The 17780-nt window shown below is 41.8% G+C and overlaps 1 protein-coding gene across 1 annotated transcript in view; it reads left to right on the top strand.

Annotated features, from left to right (window-relative positions):
• Window positions 1-1334: 1334 nt before the first annotated feature.
• The window catches only part of PTPN11 (protein tyrosine phosphatase non-receptor type 11), a 50959-nt gene continuing 34513 nt past the window's right edge, over window positions 1335-17780 (top strand). The window contains exons 1-4 of the mRNA XM_075273481.1: window positions 1335-1554; window positions 12062-12184; window positions 15499-15693; window positions 16283-16475. Of these exons, the coding sequence (XP_075129582.1) occupies window positions 1541-1554; window positions 12062-12184; window positions 15499-15693; window positions 16283-16475 (525 nt within the window). The 5' untranslated portion in view covers window positions 1335-1540. The remainder of the gene's footprint in view (window positions 1555-12061; window positions 12185-15498; window positions 15694-16282; window positions 16476-17780) is intronic.

The raw sequence follows: 17780 nt of genomic DNA, 5'->3' as shown, positions 1-17780 counted from the left end.
TGCCCAGCGATGACAATGGGCTGTGAGGAACGCCCCCCCCCCCGTACTATTCTATGGACCAGTACTGTCAAGGGCAGTGTTCCTTACAGCCCAGCGATGATGCTCTTCTGTAAGGAACACCATTTTGACAGTGGGAAAATGTAGGTGCCGTTAATTACTCTCCAGTCCCTTTTGCTCACACACAGCCTGCGCCCCCATTCCTTCTCTTGCTCACACACAGCCTGCACCCCCATGTCCCCCCTCTTGCTCACACACAGCCTGCACCCCCATGTCCCCCCTCTTGCTCACACACAGCCTGCACCCCCATGTCCCCCCTCTTGCTCACACACAGCCTGCACCCCCATGTCCCCCCTCTTGCTCACACACAGCCTGCACCCCCATGTCTCCCCTCTTGCTCATACACAGCCTGCACCCCCATGTCTCCCCTCTTGCTCATACACAGCCTGCACCCCCATGTTCCCCCTCTTGCTCATACACAGCCTGCACACCCACTCCCTCCTCTTGCTCACACACAGCCTGCACCCCCATGTCCCCCCTCTTGCTCATACACAGCCTGCACACCCACTCCCTCCTCTTGCTCACACACAGCCTGCACCCCCATGTCCCCCCTCTTGCTCATACACAGCCTGCACCCCATGTCTCCCCTCTTGCTCACACACAGCCTGCACCCCCATGTCCCCCCTCTTGCTCATACACAGCCTGCACACCCACTCCCTCCTCTTGCTCACACACAGCCTGCACCCCCATGTCCCCCCTCTTGCTCATACACAGCCTGCACACCCACTCCCTCCTCTTGCTCACACACAGCCTGCACCCCCATGTCCCCCCTCTTGCTCATACACAGCCTGCACACCCACTCCATCCCCTTGCTCACACACAACGTGCTCCCCCACGTCCTCCCCTTTCTGACACGTCTCTTCTCTCCTCCTCACCATCCATCTGCCTCCATTCCCATCAGCTTCCTCTTCCTGGGTAACAGCACCACACTGTACGGTACAATCCAGAACAGCTCCGCCCACATAAGAGTCTGATCACATGGTCATGACGTCACCAAAGGTCCTTTAGCTTAGTAGGATTTAGGATCTACCGTGGAATTAGTTCGTTTTTACGAAGTATATCGGTAAAGGCTCCGGTAGACGTGGTGTCTGTTCCGCAGTCCGGAAGGGACAAGTATGCGGAAGCCGGTGTCTGACTAGTAGTCCATGCCGGCAGTGGCCGCCGCTTGTAATAGTTTTTCTCGCAGCCGTTGCATTACGTGCTTACCGCTTTTAGGATCGCCAGCCGCTTTTTATTACTGCAAGTGTTCGCACTAAGTTACCGGAGGGCTCGGTGGAGGCGCGCTCTGATGACGTCATTGGTGGCCGCCCGGGTGGTGGTGGAGCTGCTGCTAGGACTGCTGGAGGCCTTCATCTGATTTCACTCGATCACTAGCTGTGTGCTCACAGAGGCGGTGTTGTGTGGAGCCAGAGACTGCTGCAGGCCCCGGGGCCCGGTAACCAGCAGCCAGGAGACCGACCGAGCCGCCAGCTGAGCTCATACAATGACATCCAGGAGGTGAGACTGCTCCTACTGCCACTACCCTAACCCCATCCGCTCCTCTCTGGCCTTCTCTACCTTACTAATCACTAAGACAGGCTGAGATGGGGAAGGGGCCATGACACCACTGCTGCCAGCCTGCTACTCTATAGTAACCACAGTGGAGTCATGGCTGACAATCTGGTTGCTAGGGTTGCATTGTCTGACAACCATAGCTTTCAGATGCAGTAGTCAGACAGCATGTCTCTAGTGACCAGTCTGTCTTGGGTTACTCAAGCCTTGGATGAGCTTGCTCTTAGCTGAGAATTAGTGGCAAGGAGTCTCGAGATCCCTTTTATTCAATCATATTTTACATGTGTTAGCAGTCAGTGCAGTGATGTGTCATGTCCGCCGCTGGGGACTCTGCAGATAACCTCCCCATTCATCTATTATTGGATGTGTTACTAATCCCTCACTACTGGATATGTAAACCATCTTGCAAGGAATATAAAACAGATCTCGTCTTTATTGATATAGCTAAGAAGTGAAATACATATAAAGCTTATAATGCAAATATAACTCCCAGAAATAGACCGAAAAACGTGTTGGGGGTGGTGGTGATAGTCGCTTGGTCTGCATTTTCCACATTTGTTATGTTAATTTATATTGTGGCCTTTCTCTGCCATTTACATGGATGTTTATGGTATCTTATACTTTATGAATGAATAGGGCCTTGATCTATTTCAATATTTCATATTGCGTAAGTGGGGTAATTGTTAGTGATTCACAGAGGGGGTTATTAATCAATGAATATTATATGTTTTATGTGCGAGATTTGTCAATAAAGAAGAAATTTGCTTTGTATTCTTTGCTCTGCTGTTTGTTTAGTTTTTTTGGTAGTTGAATTTTTTTTGTAAAATGGAGGAAAGTGATTCAGCGGTATATAAGTTAAGGTGTTTTCAATAAATGACACATTTTATTGGTCTTCAGTTGTCATACCATTAAATAGCTAACTGGAATGAAAGGATTCAAGCTTTTGAGATTCTGTAGGTCTCTGTCAGGCATGGTATAGCAAAGAATCTAAGGTTCCATACATACGAATGAATGAATGCTAGCTGTTTGTTTACCATTGCTAGCATACTAACCTATTCTCTATTATAGGTTCCATACACACGGTCCGTATATGGGGCCATGAGCCAGGGCAAAACTAAAAACAGTTCCTATTCATGTCTGTTTTGCGGCCAGGGCTCACTGAATAATCAATGGACACGGGCAGCACACAAATACCATCCATGTTTCATCCGTTCCTCTTTACCACAGACCTGGCACATGCACACATTTGTGTGCATGTAGCCTTAAAGAATACCGATCTTGAATTTGGGAACTCTGAGATCAGTATATTATATACTGCTAAAGCTGACAGGCTGTAAAGCCCGCTGTTCTGACAGTGGATGGATATTGGTGCAGAAACTAACGGCGATGATGTTTTCTGCCACCCAGGAGTGTAATGGCAAAGCTGACAATGCACTAAAGTCACTGCACTGTCAGTATATATAATATATATATATATATATATATATATATATATATATATATATATATGTCTGAGTACATGAAAGGTCCTCTTTAAGAACAGAGTTGTAATAAAGAAAAAAGTTGAGTAAGGCTCAGTTCACATCTGCGTTTGGGAATTCTGTTCCCCTCTGCATGAAAAATGCAGACAGAGAATTGCTGCAATCAGCGCTTTACTCTCTGCATTTTTTGAGCGGAAACCACACAGACCCCATTATAGTCTACGGGGTCCGCGTGTTTCCTAAGGTAACCACTTTTTTATGTGGATTAGGTTTCCGTTTAGGGGGGGTGCACAAGCGAACCCCCCGAATGGAAACCTGAACGCAGATGTGAACCTAGCCTTAGTTTCAGGGCTGGGGAGTTGGGGAAAAAAGACTAGTTTTGGGTGGAGTCAAGTTGCAAAAAGTTACCAACTCCAGCTTCAAAATAAAGTTTTAAATGATACAATTATTGATATTCTATAGTATGTTATGTTGTTGCACATGTACTTTCTTTGTATCCCAGATACAAATATGTATTCGCTGCTGTCAGCTGACAAACTATATAGTTGGTATGTAGGGATAGATTATTCCCTTGTGTTCCCACTTAAGGGAGGTTTCACACGGTGTAACGTGCCACGTGATGTGGCACGTCTACGCCGCAGGAGCCTTTGCGGGCCGTACACGGTCCCATTGATTTCAATGGGAGTGGGGATCGTATGCGCCACGCTAGTTTGCGGCCGTGATTTTGCGGCGCATACGATCCCCGCTCCCATTGAAATCAATGGGACCGTCTACGGACCGCAAACGCTCCTGCAGCGTAGACGTGCCACATCACGCAGCACGTTACACCGTGTGAACCCTCCCTTAGCCACGAAAGTGCATATGCTGGCCCTTCTAAAAGTTAGACCTCAGAGTGCTTAATAAGGGGATGCCCCTGACTGCAGTCCAGAGCTATCTCAATAACCCAAAGCGCTATGTTTCACTATGGTTCTGTATAGTTGATCAGCAGACCGTGGCGTATACATACTTGTACCTGGGAAGCAAAATGGTGCTTACAGCTCATTCACATGACAGAGCTATATATTTGGCCATAAAATAGTACGATATTCATGACCAAGTGTACAGCCCAGGGTAATTACAGACTTGAGTCTATTGAGGGTTCTGTGAAAACTGTCCTATGTGTCAGGTTCTGTTTTTTCAATAGGTTGTGTGAATAGGTCCGTTAGGGTCTATAGGGTCGTGTGCAGACTGTTAATACAACGGCTAGTGCATGTCCAGAGAATCCTGTCGTATAAGCACTTCTGGTACATTCTCATGTTACGGCTGAGAACCACATCTGAAAGCCACATGAAGTTTTTCTATGATTGACACAGTAATACCATGCTACCATTGGCCTTTATAGGCAGTAAAGTGCAGCTGCTATGTGTCAGTGGCCACTGTAAGGACATCCTTTTCATTATGTATGCATTAATAAAAAATGCCTCAACCGTATTTTTGACACATGGTGTTTTTAGTTTGACGCAGTTTTTAGCATCTTAATGTGTCCAGTGACTGACCACAATCCACGTCGGTCTCATCAGCTGTTATCACCAAGTCTCTACATTTATGTTTTCGACATATTCCTCTTGCTAGGGACTAGTAACCACATCTTTCATTAAAGACCTGCAGAGATGTGGCCAGTTACTTGAGGTGACACATAACCGTTAGGCGTCCTTTTCCTGTCTGTGGTCAGGTTATTATTTGTCACACTGTTACTTGTCTTTGTGTCTTTGGAGAGGAAGTGTCTGCCTGACCAGGAGAAGGGGTATACAGTAAGACATTGCTTGGATTAAATGGCTGCACAAACCTTATGCTTGCACTTTTATGCTTTCTGTTTCTGTAATACTATGCATGGCCATATTTGGGATCCATGTCACCCACATCTTGAGTACAATGACCCTAGAAATGTATTTAATCTCTTTGTGTCTTTTGATTTTTTTTCAGATTTTAATTTTTTATTTTTTGCTCCTAGTTAAGAGTATACCTCACGGGTACACGCTGCATCCATAGTTGTGTGTACAAGGCCTATGGCTTCTGCATGAAATAGGATTCCATCAGAGAAAGCAAGGGAAAACAGGAAGTTTGCACTCATTCACATTGGCAGAATCTGCTAGAGGGATATACGTACACACCCCCCCCCCCCCCCCCCCCCGTGCCTCAGAATTTATATGGATGCATACACAGACCCAGATTTACTAACACTTAGGCTTCGTCACATCTGAGTCTCCGGAAGAGACTTCATTGCAGATTCCGTCAAAAAATCATTGGGGAGAAAAGTCCTGCACGGAGGTCTTTTCTCTCTGTGGTTTTCTGTGTAAAACTGGAGGACAGGCTCTCTGTTCGGTTCACATGACTGATATGAACAACCGAGAGCACGGTGCAAGTGCGAACTTAACCTTAGACAGTGTAAACTTAGACAGGAAGTCTGAAAATACATCAGCTGATGCCGGAAGATAAATCTGGTATATCTTTAGCCTGTCTAGTCTAAGTTTATAGCACTTTTTGTGGGAGTACTTTGATTCAAACATCACTTTTAAAGAACCACAGCATGGAACAATGTTACCTCAAACTAGATGCGGCAAGTTGCGCAGAAATTCCACAGAGGTTACACCATTTTGCCAAGTCCCAAACAGTAAATCTGGGCTTTTTTTTTTTTCACTTAATATAAAAAAAGAATGATTTTATACTTCCATCCCCCGACTCCTTTGAAGAGTTTCAAGTCCTTGTGTATATCCACATCATTAATAGTAATATGAAGATGCTTCAATGTATTCAAGACTGTACCTGGACTGGACAGGAAATAAAATTAGAAATGCCATCACAGTTTTAGAACTATTTTTTTTGTCCTAGACAGTGGAATGAATAAAAAAAACAAACAAACAAAAAAAAAAGCACACAGGCCCACTATGATCAGTGTAGCTATTCACACGTTCTTTTTTTGTTTTTGTTTTTTTACGGGCCCAGTGAGAAAAAAACAAAAACCTACATGTACAATTTTTTCACTCTTTTCTCTACTCTAAGGGAGCGTTCACACTACCGTCATTGTCCGACAGGCAGTGTCCGCTGCTAATGTCGTTCAAAATCTTGCACGGACATTAGCAGCGGACAGTAGCTGTATCCGTGACATTTTTCATTCATTTCAATGGCGATTGGGTGCGTTGTTTTTCATTCCGTGTCTGTCCTTAACTGTCCGTTCGTAAAGGTGTCCGACTTTTCAAGCGGACAGAAAAAACCTATATGTCGGGTTTTGCACCCAATCACCATTTAAATGAATGAAAAATGTCATGGACACAGCTGGTGTCCGCTGCTAATGTCCGTGCAAGATTTTGAATGGACATTAGCAGCGGACACTGCCTGTCGGGCACAGACGGTAGTGTGAACGCCCCCTAAGCCATTCAAATACATGGAGCCATGAAAAAGGATTGCTCACACATACATGTGCCATCTGTGTTTCATCTGTTTTAGGTTAATGCTCCACGTGGCATCCCGCAGAACTTTTTTTCAGCAGGACGCCACATGGGGCATTACCCTAAAACGCATCGTGGTTCTTCCCTCAGTGCTTTTGACAGAAAGTTCCCAGAGTTTTCCTGTACGGACTTTCTGTGTCAATTATACTCATAGGGAAACCACTGGCGTTTCCGTAGGCATAATTGACATGCTGCGATCTCCAAAACCACATCGTTTTTGAAATTGCTGTGTGTCTGCAGCATGTATTTTAACTCAATGTGGGGATGGGATTTGCTGGATTCCCATCCACTTTGCTGTAACTGTAAAATGCCTTGTTTTTTTTTTTGTTTTTTTTTCCGGGACTTTTACGTTATGTGGGACTCCGGCATTACACAGATTTATTCCTAGGTGTTGGTGACAAAGATGTCACAGGGATCTAAAATGGAAATATGCTAGAATGTACAATATCCATTATTTTATAGCCCTCAAAATAGTTTGTATGCACGAAAGAGCTTTGGGTGACTACAAACTGCAGTAACACTCTACGCGTTATTGTTGCATGAGACAGAGCTACATTATTTGCATTCATTTAGTATGTCTCGCCTGTAAACTAAAAAAACAATAGCAAGCAGCATTATATATATATATATATATATATATATATATATATATATATATATATATATATATATCTGCATCCAATTGTACTATTTGCACCCCATGGCTGATAATGAGGAGGAGTGTGAGGCATTCACCTCTGATTCTGAGGTTTTCTGCCACCGTTTAGGCTCAGATGACTGGTCCTAATCAGACTGGAGTATCACGCCGTGGACTCTGACTGAATCAGACGTGAAATTTGTAGCAAGAACATGAACGGCGCTTATTATTTTTCTTTCTTTCTTTTTTTTTTCCAGTGTGCCATTTCAATCTCTTCCTCCCATTGAAAATAATGGAAGGCACAGTCATGGTGGAATCTACCTCAAAATCAGCACCAGATTCTGTTGTGTGAACAGGCTCTATGATTGCAATCAGGCGAGCAATGGCAAATTGAATTCGCTTGTTTTTGGAAATGTGAATTTTCATCAGTACTGAAACAGTTTTCATTTACTGGATCTGATTCTGATTCTTTGTATTCTGCCATCCCACTGACTTGTTTCTCATGTTGGTCAAATAAAAGAAATGAATTGAATAGACAATTGTAGTACAAAAATTGGACCAAAGGAGAACAGAAACCAAGAGTCCATGTGGAAAATCACACATGTGGTTTACCCCTTTGACAGACACTCTGTTCTATACTGGTTGGACTTGGAAAACTGTGTTTTTTTTTTTTGTTTGTTTGTTTTTTCTCGACACAGCAAAACCAGAGCATTTTGCCATGGGTTTATGGTTTAAAAAACAAAACAAAAAAAACAACCCAAAACCTCTGCATGCACATAACATGGTAGCTGCATGTGAATATAGCCTTGGGGTATGTTCACATGTAGAATCTGGCGCTAAGATTACTCCTCCCATTGTTTTTAAAGGGATCCTATCATTCAATCACATTTTTTTCTCATTAACATGTCGGAAGAGCCTTAAGAAAGGCTATTCTTCTCCTACCTTTCGTTATCTTCTCCGCGCCACGATTCGCTTGATATTCCGGTTTTTGTCTGTATGTAAATGAGTTCTCTCGCATCACTGGGGGCGGTCCTCAGTGCTCAAACAGCAATGGGGGCGTCCCCAATGCTGCCAGAGAACTCTCCAGCACTGCCTCCATCTTCTTCTGGAACGAGGTCTTCTGGTGGTGTCTTCTAAAATCTAGGCCTAGGGCAAAGCCGACTTCGCATGCCCGCGGCCACAAGAAAAATGGCCGCTTACACAGTATTGTAAGCGGCCATTTTCTCATGGCCGGCGGGCATGCGCAGTCGGCTTGCCCGAGGCCTAGAAGTTAGAAGGTAGGGTTGTCCTTTTATTTATTTTTATTACTTAATATAACTGCTGTGGGGCCATAAACATAACAAATCATTACTTAGCTTTCCTTGAGCTGTCTCCAGTGGTGAAGCTCCTTTCTTGTGTATATAGGTGCCTGACGTCACCAGTGACCTCCCATTTGTTCGAGGAGACTGCTGCAGCCAATCACAGGCCTCAGTAGGCCTCATCGGTGATTGGCAACAGCGGTGAATTAGCACAAACAGCCTGAGGTCCTGTATACAGACATATGGGTTTGTTTGTACTGAAAACAGAGACCATGGGAGAGGTGAGTACTGGTTTATGTTTATGGCTCCACTAAAATCAAAATTAAATAATAAAAAAAAACAAAAAACCCTTTAAGGCTGGAGTTTGCCCATGCCGCTTTACAGTCACTGTATAGTGTATGGGATTCTAGTGAATCCCATCCTCACAATACAGGAAAATACATGCTGCAATTTCCCAAACTGTTGCAGCTTTAGAAATCGCAACTTGTCAATTACACCTACAGAAACTCCAGCGGTTTCCCTATAGATATAACCGATGCGTTGCCGCTGCGGTTTTTCCCGCATCACTTTTTTTGCTGTGGGACACTACTTGGGGCCTTAGCCTAAAAATGGTTTTCTAGTTTCCATCCTTCAGTTTCCTTTTGTCCTTCCCGGGACAAAGATATTGATGACTGATCCTTAGGATAGATCCCCAATATTAGATTGGTAAAGCCCACAACCCAGGACCCCTGCCGATCAGCTGTTTGAACAACTTGTGTTGCTTGGGTGGACTTCATTTCCTCTTCTCAAGCCAGTAACATCATGTCCATTGGTCACATTACCATGCTGTAGCTCTGTCTTATTTAAATGAGTGCTAGCTCTGGTATCCAGAATAAAACGAATGTCCAAAATATTGAGCCAATTCATACAAATTGCTTCTACAACTGCTTTAGAATGGTATGTGTGAAAGCAGGCAACCTAGATATTTCCCTTTGTCATTTAATATGGGTAGTGGTCTGTGTGTTTTTTGAAACATGCCATGGTATTTGACTTTCAAAGTCACAAGTTGGATACCTAAAAATTGAGTGCACTTATATAATATGTAACAAATACATCTTTATTGTGCAAGTGCAAATACAAATACAGACAAGGGCTAAAATGTGTCTCAGTTACATCAGAAAAGGATTACAACCCCTCCTTTACTGCCTAGATAGGGTTCACTAAATAAATAATAGTATTGGCATCAACAGGAAAATAATCATACGGATAGCAACCATATAAATGTCCAGATCGCCCACTAAAGTGCAAACGTGTCAGTCATCATAAATAATATACCAAGACTGAAGTGAAGAAAGTACATATGCATGTATAATATGTATATGTGAAGGCAATGTAACCTCCAAACAATAAAGAGGAAATCCTATAAAGGATAAGTAAGTCGTCATATGTGAAGAAATAAAACAAAAAGAAAGAGTAGGATGGTAAAGTGAACAAAAAAGGGGGCCAAACAATTCCCAATGCAGCAGAGGTATCAAAACAAGCAATGGAGCTTCCTTCCTGAGGAAGCTGCTACACAGCGATACCTGTGGAGTGTTAGCTCCTCTGCTTGTTTTGCTACCACCACTGCATTGGTTATTATTCTGGATTAGCGCAGGGATTGCTTTGGTGCATTCTTAGTGTATTATGCTACTCTCTGGCACTGTCATTTACACTAGGTTCACACTGGCACCTCACTTTCCGTTGTTTAGGTCCATCGGGGGACCTGAACAACGAAGAGCCAGACCTCTATAACAGCGGTTACACATTGAGACAGATGGACCATTGACTACAATGGGGTCTGCCTTTTCAAAACTAAAAGCAGTATAGAGAATAGTCTTTTTTTTCTCCGACAAATTGTGGCGGTCTCTGCGACAAAGAGTGCAACAGAGATGTGAACCCAGCCAGTTTGTAAACCATACAACCCTTTCCAACAATGGTTGAGTAGAGGAGGGTTTGTACTTTTTTGTATTTCTAGATAGTTTTACCATTTTGTTTTTGCACGATTTAGATGTACGGTATTTGTTACATATTATATGATGTGTGCACAATTGTTTTACTGTGCCAATTGTTTCTTTGAAAGTGAAATACCATGGCATGTTTCCTGAAACACGGACCACTACCAGTATTTAGACCACTATCAGACAAAGGGGAATATCAAGGCTGCCTCTATAAATCCTGCTTTTACACATGCCATTATAATGCAATTGTACAGGCCGTTTCTGAATTTGCTTATATAATAAATATGATGTGAGCTCTTTTTTTTTTTTTTTTGTACCCCATGTTGGATATTTGTTTTTTTCTGGATATCAGAGCTATCACTCATTTTTGTATATTGGTTATGCCAATTTTTGAATGGTATTTGACATTGTCTACTGTGCAAAACTTTAGCAAGACTGCAACGTTTCACCACAAGAGGGTGCAAAGTGTCTATAATAACGGCGTTTACCAGCGTACAGTTGGAGCAGCTGCATGTGCCCAAACACACCATTTATTTTTTTTATACTTTTCCTGTTATTTATTTAGAGTTAATATATTCTGCACTTCTGTATGATGGCTCACATCTGTCCTTGTCACCAATTTCGCACAGCATAGTAAGATACTATTTATGGCTTCAGACTACTTTTGACAATCCTTTGTTTTGATCCATCAGAGGATCAGAATAATGGACATAAAATGTATCCTTATTAGTGGATGTATCTGTCCTAATTCAGTTCAGTGTTAAGCTAAAAACAGAAAGTTGTTTCCATCTGATTTCTGGAAAGGTAGACTGCAGGGAAACTTTTCTACCCAACAGACTTTCTATGCCCAGCATGTTTTACATATTACAGCATCCTCAGACATATAAGGTGTGAAAGAAGAGGTTAACCCTTTAATGGCAAAAGCATCCCATTGAAGTCTATGGGGCAGTGCTACAGTACCTAAAGCTGCCATTACACATTGTTATACGAGTGAACAGCGCATGTAAACATTACTGGGGGCCATGATGTCTCAGAGCAGCTGACCAGAAAAGATCGTACTTGTTGAATCGAATATTGATCACCTATCCTAAGGACGGACCATTAATATTAGAAAGAGAATATGTTCCTGGGGATGGAATACACCTTTTACAAGTGACGGGAGTGGCATATACACATACTAATGTCTCCTTACGTCCTTGCGTTCTTTTTTGACCAAATGAATTGCCTTCAAGAGTATCACATTTTTCCATTGGAAAGATCCTTGATTCCTAAAATGCACTTTTAATGGTAATGGCCAAAATGCTTTAACTATCCATGATGCCATTCCTATGTTGTTCCTCCTGGAAATTTATGGTTAAATTAACAACTAATTCCCTTGCTTTCCAAGATGAATGACCAAGGAACAACCTAGTTCTATGTAAAGATGCGTAGGCATTGTTATTATATGGCAACTGAATCAGAAGAGTCAGTAGCGCTCACAAGTCCTCCTTAACTGTATATTCTTTAGCATATTTCTTCACACTGCTTTATAGCTGACACGTTGTAATTAATTCTGTTGAATTTCCTTCTGCTACAGATGGTTCCACCCGAATATCACAGGTGTTGAGGCAGAAAATCTTCTCTTGACCCGTGGTGTTGATGGTAGTTTTTTGGCTCGGCCTAGTAAGAGTAACCCAGGTGATTTCACACTCTCTGTAAGGTGAGGAGTTCCTTGTGTCTGTCATCTGTGAATGTGATAAGATATTTTAATGACTCCAATAACTAAATTTAGTAAGAATATTGGTAATGAAAGTACAATAGATGCTTATTATTGTGAAGATTTATCTGAGGCTGAATCACAAAAAGTAATTTTTTTTTTTTATCCAAAAAAAGTTAAAATATAGTATTTGGTAAATGGGCACTAGAATTTCAATATACTTATTATAAATCTACTATACGGGCTAGTTCAAATGGGGCAAAATGGTCAGGATTTTGATGAGTCCGCGTCAAAATCCTGCTTGAAAAAAAAACAAAACACCACCTCCCATTGAAATCAATGGGAGCAGGTAATTTCTTTTTTTCAGTGAGCAGTTTGTTCCCACTCGCGGAAAAAAGAAGCGAACTGTCCTTTCTTCAGGCAGATTCAGTCGCGGACTTCTGCTTTGCGACACCACCCTCTAGACTAGGCCCATTCATATGGGCCTAATCCGGAACGGAAAGTCGCGACAGAATGTGTACACACGGAACCTCGTGTGAACTAGCCCTACAAATGACTATAAGAAACTTTAAATATAAAGTAAAATATCTTCTACAAAAAACCCAAAGGTATTCCTTGTGCTCCATGAAACAAATCAGAAATAAATGGATCACAACCCTCTAAAGGTCAGACCTCAACACTAAAGCGCTCTTATAGATGAACTTTCTGTGTCTGAATCACTTTAATATGGTGGTGCCCAGCAGTAGCAATTATAGCCATTTATGTGTATTCCAGTGCTATGGTATATGGGTTGTTTGGGAAAATACTATGTATTTTAAAAGGATTTAGCGTCGTCATAGCTTGAAGCTGCACTTGTGGAGTATATTAAAGTGATTCAGATACAGAAAGGTCATCTATAAGAGCACTTTAGTATAGAGGTCTGACCTGTCGAGGTCAGCAATGCAATACACATAAATCACTATAATTGCTACTGCTGGGCTCCACAGACCAAAGTGTCAATTCAAAAAGTTAGAGACCTCATTATAGACTGGTGAACAATATGGTTGAATAATATGGCTAAATAGAACTACGGATAATGAAGAGGTTTGTGAAAAGTTTTGACAGCTGAATTGTTGCTCTCGTGGAGTATATTAAACTGATTCAGACACAGAAAGTTCATCTGAAACTGAAAAGTTATCTGTTGGAGCACTATTCACACTGAGGTATTAATCAAGTGGACAAATATTTTATTGAACTTTTCTTACACTTTGGACTGTGGGCCCAGCAGTTATACAATAGCCCCACAATACACATAAATTGCTATATGGTTTGTTTGGAAAATTACTACATATTTTAAAAGTATTAAGAGTTTTGATAGTTGGATTGCTGCAATTGTGGACAATATTAAAGTGATGCGGCATTCACACTTGCGCCACTGTCCGCCCTATTTGTGATTCCGTCTAAATTCCTGGAAAAACTGCATAGGAACAGCTTACTGGCCGTCAATTTTAAAACCCATTCATTTGAATGGGTTTTTGAAAGCAAAAAGCTGGTGTCCATATGCAGCCTCTCCACCGTTAAGGAGCCTTCACACGTGCATAATACATTGAAAGCATAGGGAAAAAAGCCTCCCATTGATTTCAATGGGGAGCGAACGTATGCCGGCTCCCATTCAAGTCAATGGGAGCTGCTTTTTATGCGCTTATTCTGAACGTCTTTTTACGATCAGAATGAGCGCAGCGTTACATCGTGTGAAGGCTCCCTTAAACCGTTTTTTTTTTTTTAGCACAGACACAAAGTCCTGCATGTTCAACTTTGTGTCCATGCTAACAAAGCAGTTTCACGGTGGAGAGGCTGCATACGGACACCAGGGGTTTGCTTTAAAAATCCATTGAAATGAATGGGTTTTTAAACTGATTGCTGGCAAGCCGTGATACGTCTGCTGATTTGTTTTGTAGAGTGCAAGGAATTTCTTTGTGTTTTTGTTTTTATATTGTGTTGAGTATTGTACAGCAAGTGACACGAATTCCTCACCGCTGTATCAACCATTGAGGTTAGCGATAAAATAATTTAAAATAATTCCTAGTCTTATTAGGCTGTTTCCCTGCTTTCCCTTACTGTTAAACTGACTTACACTCTGGAATATCTGCTACATCCTGTCAGATTGTACATGTCTATGGAAGACTAAAGAGATAGGTGAGGGAAGTAAGGGAGACCACAGCAGAGAATGTTCTTTTTAGCCACTGATTTATGCGGCAGTTTTAGAACAACTTTCTGTCACTTTTCCCAAACTTCTCTGTATATATCCTGCACAATCCTATCTAAATGAATGAAAGAGGTTGTGTAGATTCTCCTCTATGTACTATATGTAAGTCTTCACCCACCAGCTCTGAAAAAACTGCAAACGGCTAAGGGTAAACTGCAGGATAGAAGTTGTAATATAGACAGAAATAGCGTCACTCTTCATGTACACACACACACACACACACACGACGCCTAATACTGTATAGTCATCTGAAATGACAGCTGTGCCTTAAGAATACCTCTCACCATATAAAATGTGAATCTAGTGCACGACTATGCAAAATATTTGGTTGGTTGCTGTTCCCTATGTAGTAGGAGATGGTGTCCAGCTGTATTTTCCAGGCTCCTGTCTTTTATATAGGACTTGGCACTCTGGGATGTCATTGAACTTTTATTGTTGTTTGTATAAAACGGGATATGCTGTAAGAGCATATTCATAAGACAACTCCTTTAAATGTTTCTTTTGTTTGCTATGTAATTAAAGGGTTTGTCCAAGATTTCCAGAACATTAGATAAAAGCAGAAAATGTGTTAAAATGAAACAACAAAACCTGTTACTGGCCTAATAATTCCACTATAGTTCCAATGCCATTGCTTAGGTAGACCCCAAGGTCTTTCCTTACTTGTTCTACAGCGATATCATGCCATACATGGATGTGACCGACTTGGTCAGGGGTGGTCTATTTGGGTACCACAGTGATTGGCCACAGTGTTCACGTCCGTGTATGGCACATTTTTACTGAGGGAAATATGAGGCAAGTAAACATTATTTTTTATTTTAGCACATTCTCTGCTTTTACATTCTTATTCTTTTAGTAAATCGTGATATATTAACTACCGTAAGTTGCATAGGAGAGGCCTGCTTGTAGGTAAGCACTACCAGACAGAATTTTCAGGCTGCCATTAGTATTACTGTATAGAGTCTTTGTAGTAGTCCTGTATTCGGTCAGCTGTACATATGTTTGCTCATTGCTCTTAGATGATTAATGGAATAAGTGGCCATTCTTTGCAGTAAAGGCTTATTTCCCATTGTAGGAGGAATGGAGCAGTGACGCACATAAAGATCCAGAATACCGGTGATTACTATGATTTGTATGGAGGAGAAAAATTTGCCACTCTTGCTGAGCTGGTTCAGTATTATATGGAACATCATGGACAACTTAAGGAAAAAAATGGGGATGTTATTGAGCTGAAATATCCTTTAAACTGTGCTGATCCCACATCTGAGAGGTGAGTTTACTTCAGCTACGTAATATAGAGTTAAACGAGTTGTATAGCATTAGGAAAACGTGGCTGCTTTTTTCATACACAGTGCCACGCCTGGGTTATTTCTGGTACCGTCGCTTATCTTTATTGAGGGGATGGGGCTCAGCTGTAATAACACCCACAACCTGTGGACAAGTGTTGTACTGTTTCTGGAATAAGGTAGCCATGTTTCCAAATGCTGGGCAGCCCATATTATGTTGTCTCATGTAATATCTGTTACTAGATGCCTATGGGTGTATATGTTTACTTCTTTATGACTCATGCACCTGGCAGAGGCTAACTATGGGATATCGTGGAATACAGTCAAACAGATATAGATGAGCAAACAATGGGTTAATGAAGGATATGCCGGTCCTACTTCATTTGGGCCACACTGTATGTCAGTAGGTTTTAACAATTACATTTTTGTTCTGACAAATAATGAAGTCTACCTAATGTAAAATAATGAAGCGACCAGTACTTGTCCCGAATAGTTTTTCTTTATATTTGCTATAACAACATAGATGCTTTTGTCCGTAAAGCCATCCAGCATTTTTTTCTGCTTGCTTTTTAGGTGGTTTCACGGTCATCTCTCAGGTAAGGAAGCTGAGAAGTTGCTAACGGAGAAGGGCAAACATGGAAGCTTTCTGGTGCGTGAGAGCCAGAGTCACCCTGGAGATTTTGTCCTGTCTGTTCGCACCGGGGATGACAAAGGAGAGAGCAATGATGGCAAGTCTAAAGTGACACATGTCATGATAAGGTGCCAGGTACTGTGTCTTGAGAAACAATTCTATTTTAATATATTGATATGTGAAGAACCAGAAAAACACTGTTTTATAGAAGGGATTGCTGTCTGAAATCTATTCAGTAAAGTGGTATAATGTAGTGAATACAATTTGGTACAAGCTGCACAGTTCATTCCACTGATGTCCTATTAGTCAGGATTAGTAAATCTGAGGGGGGCCACATGATGGCTCAGTGGTTAGCACTGCTGCCCTGCAGCGCTGGAGTCCTGGTGTTTAAATCCCGCCAAGGGCAAAAACCCATCTGCAAGGAGTTTGTGTGTTCTCCCCGTGTTTGCTTGGATTTCCATCCCATATTCCAAAGACATACCAATAGGGAAAAATGTACATTGTGAGCTCTATGTGGGGCTCACAATCTGCATTAAAAAAAAAAGGATTAGTAAATCTGCCCAAATTTTTGTGCACTTTGACTTTATTGGTATTTGCAGTGACCTCATTGTTTTGTGTATTGTACTGTCTATTGGCTGCTTTGTAACTATGATATATGTTCATCGCTTTTCCCTATGCGACTTAAGTTTCTCTCTTTGTGCCAAAATAGAAACGGTTTACGTGGAAATCATGCGTCATAGTCCCAACATTAATCAAAATGGCCCATCACCACTGGAATCCTATTAGTTGTTATATAAGTGTAGAATTTATTGCGATCTTAGTCCCCATCTGTGGATTTCTTCAGATTTTTACTGCATATTTCTCCCACTATAAAATCCACAGCAAAATCTATGTAACTTTCCCTCAGTGGGAAAATGCTTCATTGTTCCCACTATGTTCCTTGTGTAAACATAGCCGTAGTCGGCTGAAAATCTTATTAGTATGGTAGTCTGCCTGTGTTTAAGCATGGGGGATCAGGCCTGTTGGATTTCTGCATAACTGATCCCTCGCTCCTGCGGGAGCTAAGCTGCTGCCGGAGGTGTCTAGTCGCAGCTTATTCACCCCGCTCCATTAAAGCAAACATACACTTTAACATGTTTATGATGGAGCCAGGAGACAGAACTGTCTTCATATTTGTGTGTGCTGTAGTAAATTCCAGGCACTGGGACCTTACTAGGTACATTACATTGGATACTTATACCATTATACTACTTATACTATATAGGGTAGTCTGTGGCCAACATTTGCTCCTGTACGCCTATACAATAGTATACTTTGATGTATTTCGGAAATAATGCAGACATATACCACTGATGCAAGCAAAAACAAATTCTAGATGTAAACCAGACCTAAGCTGCTTTCGACCTACGGTATTTTTCATTCGTTGTCTGCCTGTTGCAT

Source organism: Leptodactylus fuscus, chromosome 1, assembly GCF_031893055.1.
Source record: "Leptodactylus fuscus isolate aLepFus1 chromosome 1, aLepFus1.hap2, whole genome shotgun sequence".
NCBI lineage: Eukaryota > Metazoa > Chordata > Amphibia > Anura > Leptodactylidae > Leptodactylus > Leptodactylus fuscus.
Note: the sequence above shows the minus strand (reverse complement) of the source record. Positions and strands in the feature narration are given on the sequence as shown.